General features: G+C 45.2%; 1 protein-coding gene across 3 annotated transcripts in view; it reads right to left on the reverse strand.

Moving 5' to 3' along the window:
• Positions 1 to 8936: 8936 nt before the first annotated feature.
• Positions 8937 to 15597, reverse strand: part of LOC100384121 (uncharacterized) — an 86413-nt gene continuing 79752 nt past the window's right edge. For all 3 annotated transcript variants that reach the window (XM_008649944.4, XM_008649943.4, XM_008649945.4), the window contains 12 exons: positions 15445 to 15528; positions 15007 to 15057; positions 14756 to 14932; positions 14363 to 14673; positions 13969 to 14289; positions 13802 to 13883; positions 13064 to 13210; positions 10758 to 10862; positions 10561 to 10671; positions 10376 to 10480; positions 10091 to 10160; positions 8937 to 10019 (listed from right to left, as the gene is read on the reverse strand). In XM_008649944.4, coding sequence (XP_008648166.1) covers positions 9358 to 10019; positions 10091 to 10160; positions 10376 to 10480; positions 10561 to 10671; positions 10758 to 10862; positions 13064 to 13210; positions 13802 to 13883; positions 13969 to 14289; positions 14363 to 14673; positions 14756 to 14932; positions 15007 to 15057; positions 15445 to 15528 — 2226 coding nt within the window. In that variant the 3' untranslated portion in view covers positions 8937 to 9357. The remainder of the gene's footprint in view (positions 10020 to 10090; positions 10161 to 10375; positions 10481 to 10560; positions 10672 to 10757; positions 10863 to 13063; positions 13211 to 13801; positions 13884 to 13968; positions 14290 to 14362; positions 14674 to 14755; positions 14933 to 15006; positions 15058 to 15444; positions 15529 to 15597) is intronic.

Genomic DNA, 15597 nt, shown 5'->3' on the forward strand with positions numbered 1-15597 from the left:
CCTGCCACGTCATCACTGCCGTTGGATTCTAGCCGTTGGAGCTTCTGACTTCTGGGTCCTCCTGGGTGTCCGGTGCACACCGGACATGTACTGTTTGATGTCCGGTGCACCGGTATGGGTATGTCTGACGTCTGCGCGCGCTGCGCGCGCATTAAATGCACCGCAGGGAGCCGTTGGCGCCGAAAAGAGCCGTTGCTCCGCTGGTACACCGGACAGTCCGGTGCACACCGGACAGTCCGGTGAATTTTAGCGGAGCGGCTGCCGCACGAACCCGAGGCTGGCGAGTTCCGGAGACCGCGCTTCCTTGGAGCATCGGACATGTCCGGTGCACACCGGACAGTCCGGTGAATTATAGCGCGCCGGCTTCCGAGAATTCCCGAGGGCGAAGAGTTGGAGTTGGAGTCCTCTGGACGCACTGGACACTGTCCGGTGCACACCGGACAGTCCGGTGCCTTCAGCCAGAGGTGCCTTCGGTTGCCTCGTTGCTCCTTTGTTGAATCCTATACTTGGTCTTTATATTGGCTAAATGTGAACCTTTTACACCTGTATAATCTATACACTTGGGCAAACAAGTTAGTCCAAAGATTTGTGTTGGGCAATTCAACCACCAAAATTATTTAGGAACTAGGTGTAAGCCTAATTCCCTTTCAATCTCCCCCTTTTTGGTGATTGATGCCAACACAAACCAAAGCAAATATAGAAGTGCATAATTGAACTAGTTTGCATAATGTAAGTGTAAAGGTTGCTTGGAATTGAGCCAATAAAACTACTTACAAGATATGCATGGAATGTTTCTTTCTATATTTAGCATTTTGGACCACGTTTGCACCACATGTTTTGTTTTTGCAAATCCTCTTGTAAATCCATTTCAAAGATCTTTTGCAAATAGTCAAAGATAAATGAATAAGAGTTTGCAAAGCATTTTCAAGATTTGAAATTTTCTCCCCTCGTTTCAAATGCTTTTCCTTTGACTTAACAAAACTCCCCCTAAATGAGATACTCCTCTTAGTGTTCAAGAGGGTTTTGATATACCATTTTTGAAATACTACTTTCTCCCCCTTTTGAACATAGTAGGATACCATTTGATAAATACTCTTGGAAAGCACTAAGTTTTTGAAATTGGTGGTGGTGCGGTCCTTTTGCTTTGGGCTCCTTTCTCCCCCTTTTTGGCATGAATCGCCAAAAACGGAATCATTTAGAGCCCGCAAAGGCTATCTTCCCCTTTGGTCATAAATAAATGAGTTTAGATTATACCAAAGATGAAGTCCCTTTTGCTTGGTGCTCATGTTTTCTCCCCCTAGAATGGAGAGTAGCTTGGAGCGACGGCGATGGATGAGTTACGGAGTGGAAGCCTTTTTGTCTTCGCCAAAGACTCCAATTCCCTTTCAATATACCTAAGACTTGGTTTGAAATAGACTTGAAAACACATTAGTCATAGCATATGAAGGGGTATGATCAAGGTATATAAATGAGTTGTGTGTGCAATTAAAAGAAGTTCCTAGAATCAAGAATATTGAGCTCATGCCTAAGTTTGTTAAAAGATTGTTCATCAAGAGGCTTGGTAAAGATATCGGCTAATTGATCTTTAGTATTAATGTAAGAAATCTCGATATCTCCCTTTTGTTGGTGATCCCTTAGAAAGTGATACCGAATGGCTATGTGCTTAGTGCGACTATGCTCGACGGGATTATCCGCCATTTTGATTGCACTCTCATTATCACATAGCAATGGGACTTTGGTTAATTTGTAACCGTAGTCCCGCAGGGTTTGCCTCATCCAAAGCAATTGCGCGCAACAATGACCTGCGGCAATATACTCGGCCTCGGCGGTGGAAAGAGCGACCGAATTTTGCTTCTTTGAAGCCCAAGACACCAAGGATCTTCCCAAGAACTGGCAAGTCCCCGATGTGCTCTTCCTATTGATTTTGCACCCCACCCAATCGGCATCCGAATAACCAATTAAATCAAATGTGGATCCCCTAGGATACCAAAGCCCAAACTTAGGAGTATAAGCTAAATATCTCAAGATTCGTTTTACGGCCGTAAGGTGAGCTTCCTTAGGGTCGGCTTGGAATCTTGCACACATGCATACGGAAAGCATAATATCCGGTCGAGATGCACATAAATAGAGTAATGAACCTATCATCGACCGGTATACCTTTTGATCCACGGACTTACCTCCCGTGTCGAGGTCGAGATGCCCATTTGTTCCCATGGGTGTCTTGATGGGTTTGGCATCCTTCATCCCAAACTTGGTTAGAATGTCTTGAGTGTACTTTGTTTGGCTGATGAAGGTGCCTTCTTGGAGTTGCTTCACTTGGAATCCTAGAAAATACTTCAACTCCCCCATCATAGACATCTCGAACTTCTGTGTCATGATCCTACTAAACTCTTCACATGTAGACTCGTTAGTAGACCCAAATATAATATCATCAACATAAATTTGGCATACAAACAAGTCATTTTCAAGAGTTTTAGTAAAGAGTGTAGGATCGGCTTTACCGACTTTGAATCCATTTGCAATAAGAAAATCTCTAAGGCATTCATACCATGCTCTTGGGGCTTGCTTGAGCCCATAAAGCGCCTTAGAGAGCTTATAGACATGATTAGGATACTTACTGTCTTCAAAGCCGGGAGGTTGCTCAACATAGACCTCTTCCTTGATTGGTCCATTGAGGAAGGCACTTTTCACGTCCATTTGATAAAGCTTAAAGCCATGGTAAGTAGCATAGGCTAATAATATGCGAATTGACTCAAGCCTAGCTACGGGTGCATAGGTTTCACCGAAATCCAAACCTTCGACTTGGGAGTATCCCTTGGCCACAAGTCGAGCTTTGTTCCTTGTCACCACACCATGCTCGTCTTGCTTGTTGCGGAAGACCCATTTGGTTCCTACAACATTTTGATTAGGACGTGGAACTAAATGCCATACCTCATTTCTCGTGAAGTTGTTGAGCTCCTCTTGCATCGCCACTACCCAATCCGAATTTTGGAGTGCTTCCTCTATCCTGTGTGGCTCAATAGAGGAAACAAAAGAGTAATGTTCGCAAAAATGTGCAACCCGAGATCGAGTAGTTACCCCCTTATGAATGTCGCCGAGGATGGTGTCGACGGGGTGATCTCGTTGGATTGCTTGGTGGACTCTTGGGTGTGGCGGCCTTGGTTCTTCCTCATCCTCCTTTTCATCTCCCCCTTGATCATTGCCATTATCTTGAGGTGGCTCATCTTCTTGATTTTGCTCTTCATCAACTTGAGCCTCATCCTCATTTTGAGTTGGTGGAGATGCTTGCATGGAGGAGGATGGTTGATCTTGTGCACTTGGAGGCTCTTCGGATTCCTTAGGACACACATCCCCAATGGACATGTTCCTTAGCGCTATGCATGGAGCCTGTTCTTCACCTATCTCATCAAGATCAACTTGCTCTACTTGAGAGCCGTTAGTTTCATCAAACACAACGTCACATGAGACTTCAACTAGTCCAGTGGACTTGTTAAAGACCCTATATGCCCTTGTGTTTGAGTCATAACCAAGTAAAAAGCCTTCTACAGTCTTAGGAGCAAATTTAGATTTTCTACCTCTTTTAACAAGTATAAAGCATTTGCTACCAAAGACTCTAAAATATGAAATGTTGGGCTTTTTACCGATTAGGAGTTCATATGATGTCTTCTTGAGGATTCGGTGTAGATATAATCGGTTGATGGCGTAGCAAGCGGTGTTGACTGCCTCCGCCCAAAACCGATCCGAAGTCTTGTATTCATCAAGCATGGTTCTTGCCATGTCCAATAGAGTTCGATTCTTTCTCTCTACTACACCATTTTGTTGTGGCGTGTAGGGAGAGGAGAACTCATGCTTGATGCCCTCCTCCTCAAGGAAGCCTTCAATTTGTGAGTTCTTGAACTCCGTCCCGTTGTCGCTTCTTATTTTCTTGATCCTTAAGCCGAACTCATTTTGAGCCCGTCTCAAGAATCCCTTTAAGGTCTCTTGGGTTTGAGATTTTTCCTGTAAAAAGAATACCCAAGTGAAGCGAGAATAATCATCCACTATTACAAGACAATACTTACTCCCGCCGATGCTTATGTAAGCAATCGGGCCGAATAGATCCATGTGGAGTAGCTCAAGCGGCCTGTCGGTCGTCATGATGTTCTTGTGTGGATGATGAACTCCAACTTGCTTCCCCGCCTGGCATGCGCTACAAATCCTGTCTTTCTCAAAATGAACATTTGTTAATCCTAAAATGTGCTCTCCCTTTAGAAGCTTATGAAGGTTCTTCATCCCAACATGGGCTAGTCGGCGGTGCCAGAGCCAACCCATGTTAGTCTTAGCAATTAAGCATGTGTCGAGCTCAGCTCTAACAAAATCTACTAAGTATAGCTGACCCTCTAACATACCCTTAAATGCTATTGAATCATCACTTCTTCTAAAGACAGTGACACCTACATCAGTAAAAAGACAGTTGTAGCCCATTTGACATAATTGGGAAACAGAAAGCAAGTTGTAATCCAAAGAATCTACAAGAAAAACATTGGAAATAGAATGGTCAGGAGATATAGCAATTTTACCAAGTCCTTTGACCAAACCTTGATTTCCATCCCCGAATGTGATAGCTCGTTGGGGATCTTGGTTTTTCTCATATGAGGAGAACATCCTTTTCTCCCCGGTCATGTGGTTTGTGCACCCGCTGTCGAGTATCCAACTTGAGCCCCCGGATGCATAAACCTACAAAACAATTTTAGTTCTTGACTTTAGGTACCCAAACGGTTTTGGGTCCTTTGGCATTAGACACAAGAACTTTGGGTACCCAAACACAAGTCTTGGAACCCTTGTGTTTGCCCCCAACAAACTTGGCAACTACTTTGCCGGATTTGTTAGTAAGCACATAAGAAGCATCAAAAGTTTTAAATGAAATAGCATGATCATTTGATGCAATAGGAGTTTTCTTTCTAGGCAACTTGGCACGGGTTGGTTGCCTAGAGCTAGATGTCTCACCCTTATACATAAAAGCATGATTAGGGCCAGAGTGAGACTTCCTAGAATGAATTCTCCTAATTTTGCCCTTGGGATAACCGGCAGGGTACAAAATGTAGCCCTCGTTATCCTGAGGCATGGGAGCCTTGCCCTTAACAAAGTTAGACAAGTTCTTAGGAGGGGCATTAAGTTTGACATTGTCTCCCCTTTGGAAGCCAATGCCATCCTTGATGCCAGGGCGTCTCCCATTATAAAGCATGCTACGAGCAAATTTAAATTTCTCATTTTCTAAGTTGTGCTCGGCAATTTTAGCATCTAGTTTAGCTATATGATCATTTTGTTGCTTAATTAAAATCATGTGATCATGAATAGCATCAATATCAACATTTCTACATCTAGTACAAATAGTGACATGTTCAATGGTAGATGTAGATGGTTTGCAAGAATTAAGTTCAACAATCTTAGCACGAAGTATATCATTCTTATCTCTAAGATCGGCAATTGTAACTTTGCAAACATCAAAATCTTTGGCCTTAGCAATCAAATTTTCATTCTCTAATCTAAGGCTAGCAAGAGAAATGTTTAATTCTTCAATCCTAGCAAGCAAATCATCATTATTATCTCTAGGAGTGGGAATTGAAACATTACAAACATGAGAATCAACCTTAGCATTTAAACTAGCATTTTCATTTCTAAGGTTGTCAATTGTCTCACGGCAAGTGCTTAGCTCACTAGACAATTTTTCACATTTTTCAACTTGTAGAGCGTAAGCATTTTTAACCTTAACATGTTTCTTGTTTTCCTTAATAAGGAGGTCCTCTTGCGAATCCAAGAGGTCATCCTTTTCATGAATAGCACTAACCAATTCATTCAATTTTTCCTTTTGAGCTATGTTAAGGTTGGCAAAAAGGGAACGCAAATTGTCTTCCTCATCACTAGCATTGTCATCACTAGAGGATTCATATTTAGTGGAGGATTTAGATTTAACCTTCTTTTTGCCGTCCTTTGCCATGAGGCACTTGTGGCCGACGTTGGGGAAGAGAAGCCCCTTGGTGACGGCGATGTTGGCGGCGTCCTCGTTGTCGGAGTAGTCGCTTGAGCTCTCGTCGGAGTCCCACTCGCGACAAACATGGGCATCGCCGCCCTTCTTCTTGTAATACCTCTTCTTCTCCTTTCTTCTCCCCTTCTTGTCGTCGCCTCGGTCACTGTCACTAGATATAGGACATTTAGCAATAAAATGACCGGGCTTACCACACTTGTAGCAAACCTTCTTGGAGCGGGACTTGTAATCCTTCCCCCTCCTTTGCTTGAGGATTTGGCGGAAGCTCTTGATGACGAGCGCCATTTCCTCATTGTCGAGCTTGGAGGCGTCTATGGGTTGTCGACTTGGTGTAGACTCCTCCTTCTTCTCCTCCGTTGCCTTGAATGCAACGGGTTGAGCTTCGGATGTGGTGGCATCATCAAGCTCGTTGATCTTCCTCGAGCCTTCGATCATGCACTCAAAACTTACAAAATTCCCGATAACTTCCTCGGGGGTCATTTTAGTGTATCTAGGATTACCACGAATTAATTGAACTTGAGTAGGGTTAAGGAAAATAAGTGATCTTAGAATAACCTTAACCACCTCGTGGTCATCCCACTTTACGCTCCCGAGGTTGCGCGCTTGGTTCACCAAGGTCTTGAGCCGATTGTACATGTGTTGTGGTTCCTCCCCTTTGCGAAGCCGGAACCGACCGAGCTCCCCCTCAATCGTTTCCCGCTTGGTGATCTTGGTGAGCTCATCACCTTCATGCGCGGTCTTGAGTAAATCCCAAATCTCTTTTGCGTTCTTCAACCCTTGAACTTTGTTATACTCCTCTCTACTTAAAGAGGCTAGGAGTATTGTTGTTGCTTGAGAGTTGAAGTGCTCGATTTGGGCCACCTCATCCTCATCATAGTTCTCATCCCCTACGGATGGTACCTGCGCGCCAAACTCAACAACATCCCATATGCTTTTGTGGAGCGAGGTTAGATGAAATCGCATTAAATCGCTCCACCTAGCGTAATCTTCACCATCAAAAGTTGGTGGTTTGCCTAATGGGACGGAAAGTAAAGGTGTATGTTTGGAAATGCGAGGGTAGCGTAGGGGGATCTTACTATACTTCTTGCGCTCTTGGCGCTTAGAAGTGACGGAGGGCGCATCGGAGTCGGAGGTCGATGTTGATGAAGTGTCGGTCTCGTAGTAGACCACCTTCCTCATCCTTTTGTGCTTGTCGCCTTTCCGATGCGGCTTGTGGGAAGAAGACTTTTCCTTCTTCTCTTTGTGGTGAGAAGAGGAAGACTTTTTCTCCTTTCGTTTGGAGGAGTCCTTCTTCTTCTCTTTCCTCTTGGTGCGGGACTCTTCCGATGAAGTGCTCCCGTGGCTTGTAGTGGGCTTTTCGCCGGTCTCCATCTCCTTCTTGGCGTGATCTCCCGACATCACTTCGAGCGGTTAGGCTCTAATGAAGCACCGGGCTCTGATACCAATTGATAGTCGCCTAGAGGGGGGGTGAATAGGGCGAAACTGAAATTTACAAATATAAACACAACTACAAGCCGGGTTAGCGTTAGAAATATAAACGAGTCCGCGAGAGAGGGCGCAAAACAAATCCCAAGCGAGTAATCAAGTGAGACACGGAGATTTGTTTTACCGAGGTTCGGTTCTTACAAACCTACTCCCCGTTGAGGAGGCCACAAAGGCCGGGTCTCTTTCAACCCTTCCCTCTCTCAAACGGTCCCTCGGACCGAGTGAGCTTCTTTTCTCAAATCAAAGTCGGGAACAAAACTTCCCCGCAAGGGCCATCACACAATTGGTGCCTCTTGCCTTGATTACAATGAAACTTTGATCACAAGAACAAGTAAGAAAGAAAAGAAGCAATCCAAGTGCAAGAGCTCAAATGAACACGACAAATCACTCTCACTAGTCGCTAGGGCTTTGTGTGGAATTGGAGAGGATTTGATCTCTTTGGTGTGTCTAGAATTGAATGCTAGAGCTCTTGTAGTAGTTGGGAAGTGGAAAACTTGGATGCAATGAATAGTGGGGTGGTTGGGGTATTTATAGCCCCAACCACCAAACTTGACCGTTGGCTGGAGGCGTCTGCTCGATGGCGCACCGGACAGTCCGGTGCACACCGGACAGTCCGGTGCCCCTGCCACGTCATCACTGCCGTTGGATTCTAGCCGTTGGAGCTTCTGACTTCTGGGTCCTCCTGGGTGTCCGGTGCACACCGGACATGTACTGTTTGATGTCCGGTGCACCGGTATGGGTATGTCTGACGTCTGCGCGCGCTGCGCGCGCATTAAATGCACCGCAGGGAGCCGTTGGCGCCGAAAAGAGCCGTTGCTCCGCTGGTACACCGGACAGTCCGGTGCACACCGGACAGTCCGGTGAATTTTAGCGGAGCGGCTGCCGCACGAACCCGAGGCTGGCGAGTTCCGGAGACCGCGCTTCCTTGGAGCACCGGACATGTCCGGTGCACACCGGACAGTCCGGTGAATTATAGCGCGCCGGCTTCCGAGAATTCCCGAGGGCGAAGAGTTGGAGTTGGAGTCCTCTGGGCGCACCGGACACTGTCCGGTGCACACCGGACAGTCCGGTGCCTTCAGCCAGAGGTGCCTTCGGTTGCCTCGTTGCTCCTTTGTTGAATCCTATACTTGGTCTTTATATTGGCTAAATGTGAACCTTTTACACCTGTATAATCTATACACTTGGGCAAACAAGTTAGTCCAAAGATTTGTGTTGGGCAATTCAACCACCAAAATTATTTAGGAACTAGGTGTAAGCCTAATTCCCTTTCAGTACTAAATATACATGGTATTACATATTTTTTATTCTTGACTATCCTAGATTTAAATCCTGGATCCACAACCTTTAATGACAGTTCGACTACTCGACAATACGTTTGTCAGCGTACCCCCTACCTCCGCTAAGTTCATTATGGTGAAATCAGAAATATCCATGGCCCATGAACGGCGAAGTTTGTAAACATAGCCGTGGCATAAAACAGTGGTGTTGCTACACATAACATAAGCCCTCTCACACTTCATTTACAAGAGCCGTCGACAAAACTTCTAGAAGCTACACCTAGACCGCAAAAAAAAAAAAAAAACCGAAGCACGTGTCCAACGGTGATCACCTATGGAACACTTTGTTTTCTTATTCACACTAAGCTTAAAACAAAACCGAAGCACGTGTCCAACGGTGACCACCTATGGAACACTTTGTTTTCTTATTCACACTAAGCTTATGTATGCTGGTGACTGCTCTGCCTTGAGGCCTTGTTTGTATATTTAATCCACCTGAGTCACGGGGTGGAATTTAGTTTATCTTCCACTTCAATCAAAACACCAACCTCTACTACTGTTGTGAAAACCTCAACTGATGTTGCTCCGGTGTAGGATGTTCTTGTCCCACCTCCGTGCCTTGCCCTTCTCGATGAGTGCCTGTAGGACCTGCACCGTCCCTTCTGCATCCTCCTCATTTGGCAGCTCTATGCTGAGGTGAAACAGGGGGACGAAGGCCGAGCTCATGACCCTGTTTCTCGTGCCACCTCTTTTGTCCCTAGGTGAGGTCTGTCCGTTGCTCCCAACAATGTTCACTACCTCCTGAGACCTGTCCAGATGAACAACGCTCTTGAGGTGCATCTCCGTGTCGATCGACCACTGCGGGTCAGGAGGAACACCGATGAACCGAGGCGATCCTAGATCCACCAAGTATGGGCTTGAGACTAGCAGAAGCAGCTTCTCAGTTAGCACAAGGAACTTCCCAGCCCCCTTGAGTGTCTTGCACATGACAAATGTCTCCTCCTTTAGTCTGCCACTGTCAGCTTGGGCAAGCAACGATTCACCGATGGCTTCTTCCCAGGAGTAGGGAAACAAAGGGCGATCTCTGGCAACAGGCCTGGGGAAACGTACTCGCAAGTAGTTGGATTCGTGAGGGTTGCTTCGGTTTCTAATGCTCTGGGCAGTTCTGCCTGTGGCTTCAAGAATGCTAGCCATAGGCCGTGCCACAAGCCCAGCTGTTCCCATTGCTAAACCTGTAGGAACAGACGTGCTGTTGGTCAAATGGGAACAAATTGAATATAAATGCTTAATACAATGGTTGTACCTGAGATGACCCCGGGAAGACCATGTTTCTCAGCTCCCCTAATCGGTGATTGAAGGAGCCCAGTCAGACCCTGGAGAGAATCATTACAGCGCAGAACATACAGCATGTCAGCATGCTTAGATAAATGCCCAGCAAGATTTATCGTGATAAATGAAAAAAAAAATCCCCACATGTTTGTCCCAAGGCTGAGCTCATATATTATTTAGTTTTAAAGTGTAAATAGGCATATGCTATAAAATTGTTGAAATCATATGGCAATGCACAATCAATAGATATGACTTTTACCTCTAGAAAACCATTCAGTACTCCTTCCCCATGCAAACCTAGCTGTCTTTCCCGTTCTTCCATCTTCGAAGCAGCTTGCTCATCATATGTAAAGGCAACAAGGCCCTGAATAGTGGAATTTCTCCTTAGCAGTGATCTCAGGGAACATACTGTTCAATAATCAAGCTGGTCATCAGCATAAATACCTTATAAGCAGTTTTACTGAAGTGAGAAGTGGCACTGCTGACTGCATAAACCGTACTTCCAATAAGAGTCTTTGAACCTTGTGCTATACCGTTTAATAGTTCAACTGGGCTCTGTAAAAAGAGTAAGCCATAGATCTTGAGTTCAAACTAGAAGGTTAAAGAGTGGTCATTCCAGCTAAGACTTCACATTTACAAACCTGCAATTTCCCTTTTCTTGAAGCAGATATGAAGTCCTTTAAACCAAACCCAACATTCCTAGCAAAACCCATAGGATTTCCTATAACGCCAGCAGAACCCAAAACCTGCATTGCACAGTCGAACAAAATTTCACAAACCTAACAATGTTGAGCCAATAGTCGTAAATCTATAACCTTTTGAGCCCATTTCACCAACCAACACTATTTTGGATCACACTCGAAAAACTACAGCTTTGTGACCATACCCCTTTCATGGTCAGTTGGGCACACATATAAGTGAGGTTTGTAAAATCCATTCTGGCCAGTTCTACTGGAGGATAATAGAATAGTCAGTTGCCCCCACCATAGCTGGTAGGAGGGCCAGAAGGGGCAGGAGGACGAGGCGACGGGGCCCTGGAGGATAAGAGTGGAGGGTAAGCCAGTAAGGTGCGCTGAGGCAGCCCATAAGGTGCGCTGAGGCAGCCCACGAGGAAAGAGGCTATAGAGAGTCGTTGCAGTGGTGGGAGGAAGCGAGGCCCCCTTAGGGCTGATTTGGTGACCCGGGATCATGGGAGGATTGGAGGGGATTGAGGGGTAAATTAGTTTATTTCCCACTCAATCCCCTCCAATCCTCCCGTGATCCCCTTGTCACCAAATCAACCCTTATGGAGCTCCTCAAGGATGAGGTCGTTCCGGACCTTCTGGAAAGAGGGGAACGGAACGAACCGCACGATCCAAGTCCGTAGGTGGTCGTAGCACCGCCGAGGCTGTGAAGTAGGTTGAGGACGAGGGTACGGTTGGAGACTGGCTCGTCGAGGTAACAGAGATCATTTGCCAAACCCTTCATTTGGCGACAAATACACAGTGACCGAGAGGTCACCCTGGACGAATATTCGAAAGGCGACGTTGAGGTAGAGAGCACGAATCTCGCAGTTGCTGAAGAACTGTTCCTCGATGGCAACCCAGGCCTAGCAAGGTGCCACCACACTCACAAACGATGTCCTGTAGCTCGACAGTGACATTACCGAGGATCCAAGACGACCACACTGTCCATACGACACCAGGAAGGCACATGCAGAAAGCCATCAGTGAGAACGTGGTCGTCAAAGGCTTAGCACTGCAAGGTGAAGAGGATAAGGTTGCACCAACGAGCGTAGTTGGAGGCCAGTCTCCTGAGCTTGAAGGTTCGCGACGACAGAGGCTTAGTAAGTGACGAGGGCCTCAATATCGCTAGAGTCGAAGGGCATGCAATTGGCAGCGACCCCCTCCAGCTGACGCTCGGCCTCCACAAGAAGGCGGCCAAAGGCATCCGCGGAGGTGCGCTCCTGCTCCCAGACGAGGGTCGCGACCTGGTCATGCTCCCACGCGGCGGCGACGACGGACTTGGTCGCAACAAGAGCAGCAATAAGGATGGAGTAGCAACAACCACCTCATTATGAGCACGACTAGCAAAGACACCAGGAAGGGAAGGCCAGCTGGAGTAGGACCCACGCGCGGCCATGCTGGCTGGATCGGTCATGACGGCCATGGTGGCAATGGCACCAGAGGGAGGGAGTGCTGCGACACCAAAGGTCGACACAACAACGCCTGAGGGAGTAGGCCCGATGTTGGTGGCGCTAGGGAGTGATGGGGTAGAGGCCATGACACCACAGGGGATGGAGGAGACGCACCCACCGACGACAAGGACAGAGGCCAAGACAGCATCCCAAGGATCAAAGGTGGGCGATAGGGCAGGGGGAAGCAGCAGCCAACAGAACCTTGTCAGGGCTTGCCATGTCATCGGCAGCGAGGACAGGGGCTGGGACAGCCGCCCAAGGCCCAGCAGCGGCCGTCTAGGCAGGGACGGGCCGAGCAAAAGAGGGGAGAGGGAGAAAGGCCGCACCAGGGTGGTGCGACGGCAGGCGGCCGGCCATGGCTGGCGGCAACCGAGAAGAGAGGTGGGAAGAGAGCCGACGGCTAGGGGCAGGGGGAGGCGTCTGATAGCATATTGGAGGAGATTTTTTTTTCGTGAACACGCAGGAGAGCTGCGCATCATTAAATTAAGAGGAGAAACAGTCCCAAATGGACCAAAGTACAATGGCACAAAAGGCCAAACACAAGACCACCAAACCCTGACCAAACACAAGACCACCAAATCTGCTACGCACAGGAATGCAGCTTCCTTTTGCGCGTGGAAACAGCAGCACACAATCTGGAGGAGAATAGAATAGTCCATTAACCAGTACACGTGGGATACATATAGTAGCACCCCAATGGGCTGTATATAAGGCCTAGGCCTAACAGGGAAAGAACACTCTAACAAGTTCATTTGGGATGCTACCATTTACCTTATAAAGTTCGTGGAGGATTTGCCTACTATAATGCCTCATAAGAATGTCCTGAACAGATTGCCAGCTGGCCATAAGATTTTCCACTATAATTTCTCCAAGGTAAACTGGTACTCCTTCAACGTCCAAGAGGGCCATAAGACCTCTCTGCAACCAAAATGGAAACATTCAGTGGCAAAAGATACAAAAAATCTAAAATAAATATGCAGATCATACATACTACAACTACAACAGATCAAACAAATATGTAAAAACATTTTTTCTCAAACATGCAAGAGAACTGCATCGTCTAAAGCAGGTGTATGGGAAAAACACAAAAAAGAACAATTGGAAATTATCTATACTTATACTAGAAAAATATGTTGTTAAGCAACCTTATAATTGCAGACTATAACATTGGAAACAGTCATCATGCACTTGGCCAAGCTAAGAACCTTAGCTACTTGAGTAGATCCTGGTCAGGCCGTTCCATGTGTGTTGGTGTTGGGTGGGTGGCGGCAGTGGTTGAGCGAGGGGTGGGGGTGCCAACATTGAAATTTTCCTTTTGGGAAATGCAATCATTATCGTGCCATTCTTACTTCTCGTAGAGAAGTTGCAATACAGAGTGAAGTCACAAAAGCATGAAAATATAACTTCTATGGTGTACAAGCAATTATGAGGACAGATTAAATAACACTAAAAATAGAAAATATTCATAAAAATAAAGAAAACTATTTATTAAGGGATATGTGTCTCCACCTGGATTGCAGTAGCGTTGTTGAAACCTACGCTGGGGTCTGAACCACCTTCATTCCTATTGAGCCAAGGTGTGCTCGTAAAACTACAATGTAAAACATAGTTGCCATTGGTAAGTTAACAATATATATACATTTCCTGCAGTAATAACCACAAAATTAGAGAATAACCTGAAAGTCAACTTGACAGGAGTCAACTGAAACAATTCAATGTACACCTTTTTCTGTTTTCTGGCTAAAAGGTGTATCTGTTGCCATGGAGCCCCAACTGGGACAACAGAAGGCAACAATTCACTGTCTTGCACCAGGAGCTTGTCTGATATATTCTTTGAGATTTTTTCATATTCTCTTAACATGTCCGTAGCACCACCTATACTTAGCTCAATACTTTTCTCCAAGTGTCCAATATTTATTCGAGAGGAAACAGATCTAAAAAATTCAATCATGCTCAAGACAAGTCGTTCTTCAAGTTCAAGGCGAAGAGGTGCTAGACTGCCAACCAACAAACAAAAAATGTCATGACGAGTTCACATATGACGAATTATCAACAAAGAGTAAGGAGTACCTTATGTTTATATATTGATAGGAAACAAATGATACATCTTTGGTTCTCCATTTAGCTGCAGCAAACTGCAGCACAGGTTCACTGGTACTGGAAAGAATGTCATTTGCTGATTTCAGCTTAGTATCTTTACTCTTAAAAAAGTTCATGGATTTTCCCTTATGACTGCCCTCAAATGACAACATGACCGGGTGTGGGCTATCAGGGAACTGATTATCGATTTGCATAGATTGTATCTGAACCGTAAATCTCTGCTGATCTAAACTCTGCATGGCAACAACAGTCATCTCCTTGGCAGAAGCAAACAACAATTCCTGTCAAAGAAACATATTTATACTAAACAAACTTCGCTTAAGTGATGAGAAACATAAGTATAGTAAAACATAGTCATTTCACCTGTGGACAAGAACTTATTAAAGATATCCCGATGAATGGTAAGTGTAATTTGATAACCTCAGCAAAATTCATATCAAGCTCCAGTTTGTGATCAACAACTTTAGGTTCCTTTGATCCCAGAAAATCCTTTTCATTTGTTTCCTTATTGTGGCAATTTGAATCAAGAACACTTAGCACCTACATATTATGGTTGTAAATCAAATATCGACAAAAGAAATGAATCAGACAAAAGAAATGAATCAAATACCGACCTTAATTGCTCCTTCCGCATGTATTGAGATGCAGAATTGTCTTGCAGCTTTCTGTAAAAGATACATATGGCATACATAACAGGAACTAAAACAATGCAAAACATAAACAATCGCTGATAATGAAAATCAGTTAAAGATAGTGATATGTAAAGACAAGCACCAATCAAGCTTTCTGCCTTTCTTTGATGTCATAGAAAGATTTCTAAACTCTAATCACACTGGGCAAATAACCGCAAACATCTTGATAATGTACTATAGACATTTATATACCTGCACATTTACAGTGTCTATTTTTCTCAAACCAAACAAAAAAAGGGAACAAAAAAAAACAAAGAGTAGAACTTTTACTTGCCCTTTTACTTGCCTGGACTAGCAAGGACACAAACCATGAAATCTCACTACATTAAATGATAGTCAAATTTGAAGGCAATTATTTACCTCGGATGTGGATGGTAGTGACACATGAACATCATCATTGAGAATGTCCAGATTGAATGTACCCAAACTCCGTTCTCCAGGAATCTGTACACAGTATGGGGGAAAATAATGTTGCGTAATTGTTTAAGATAAGTTAAAATTCATAAAGAGCTA

This window comes from Zea mays, chromosome 6 (assembly GCF_902167145.1).
Source record: "Zea mays cultivar B73 chromosome 6, Zm-B73-REFERENCE-NAM-5.0, whole genome shotgun sequence".
Lineage (NCBI taxonomy): Eukaryota > Viridiplantae > Streptophyta > Magnoliopsida > Poales > Poaceae > Zea > Zea mays.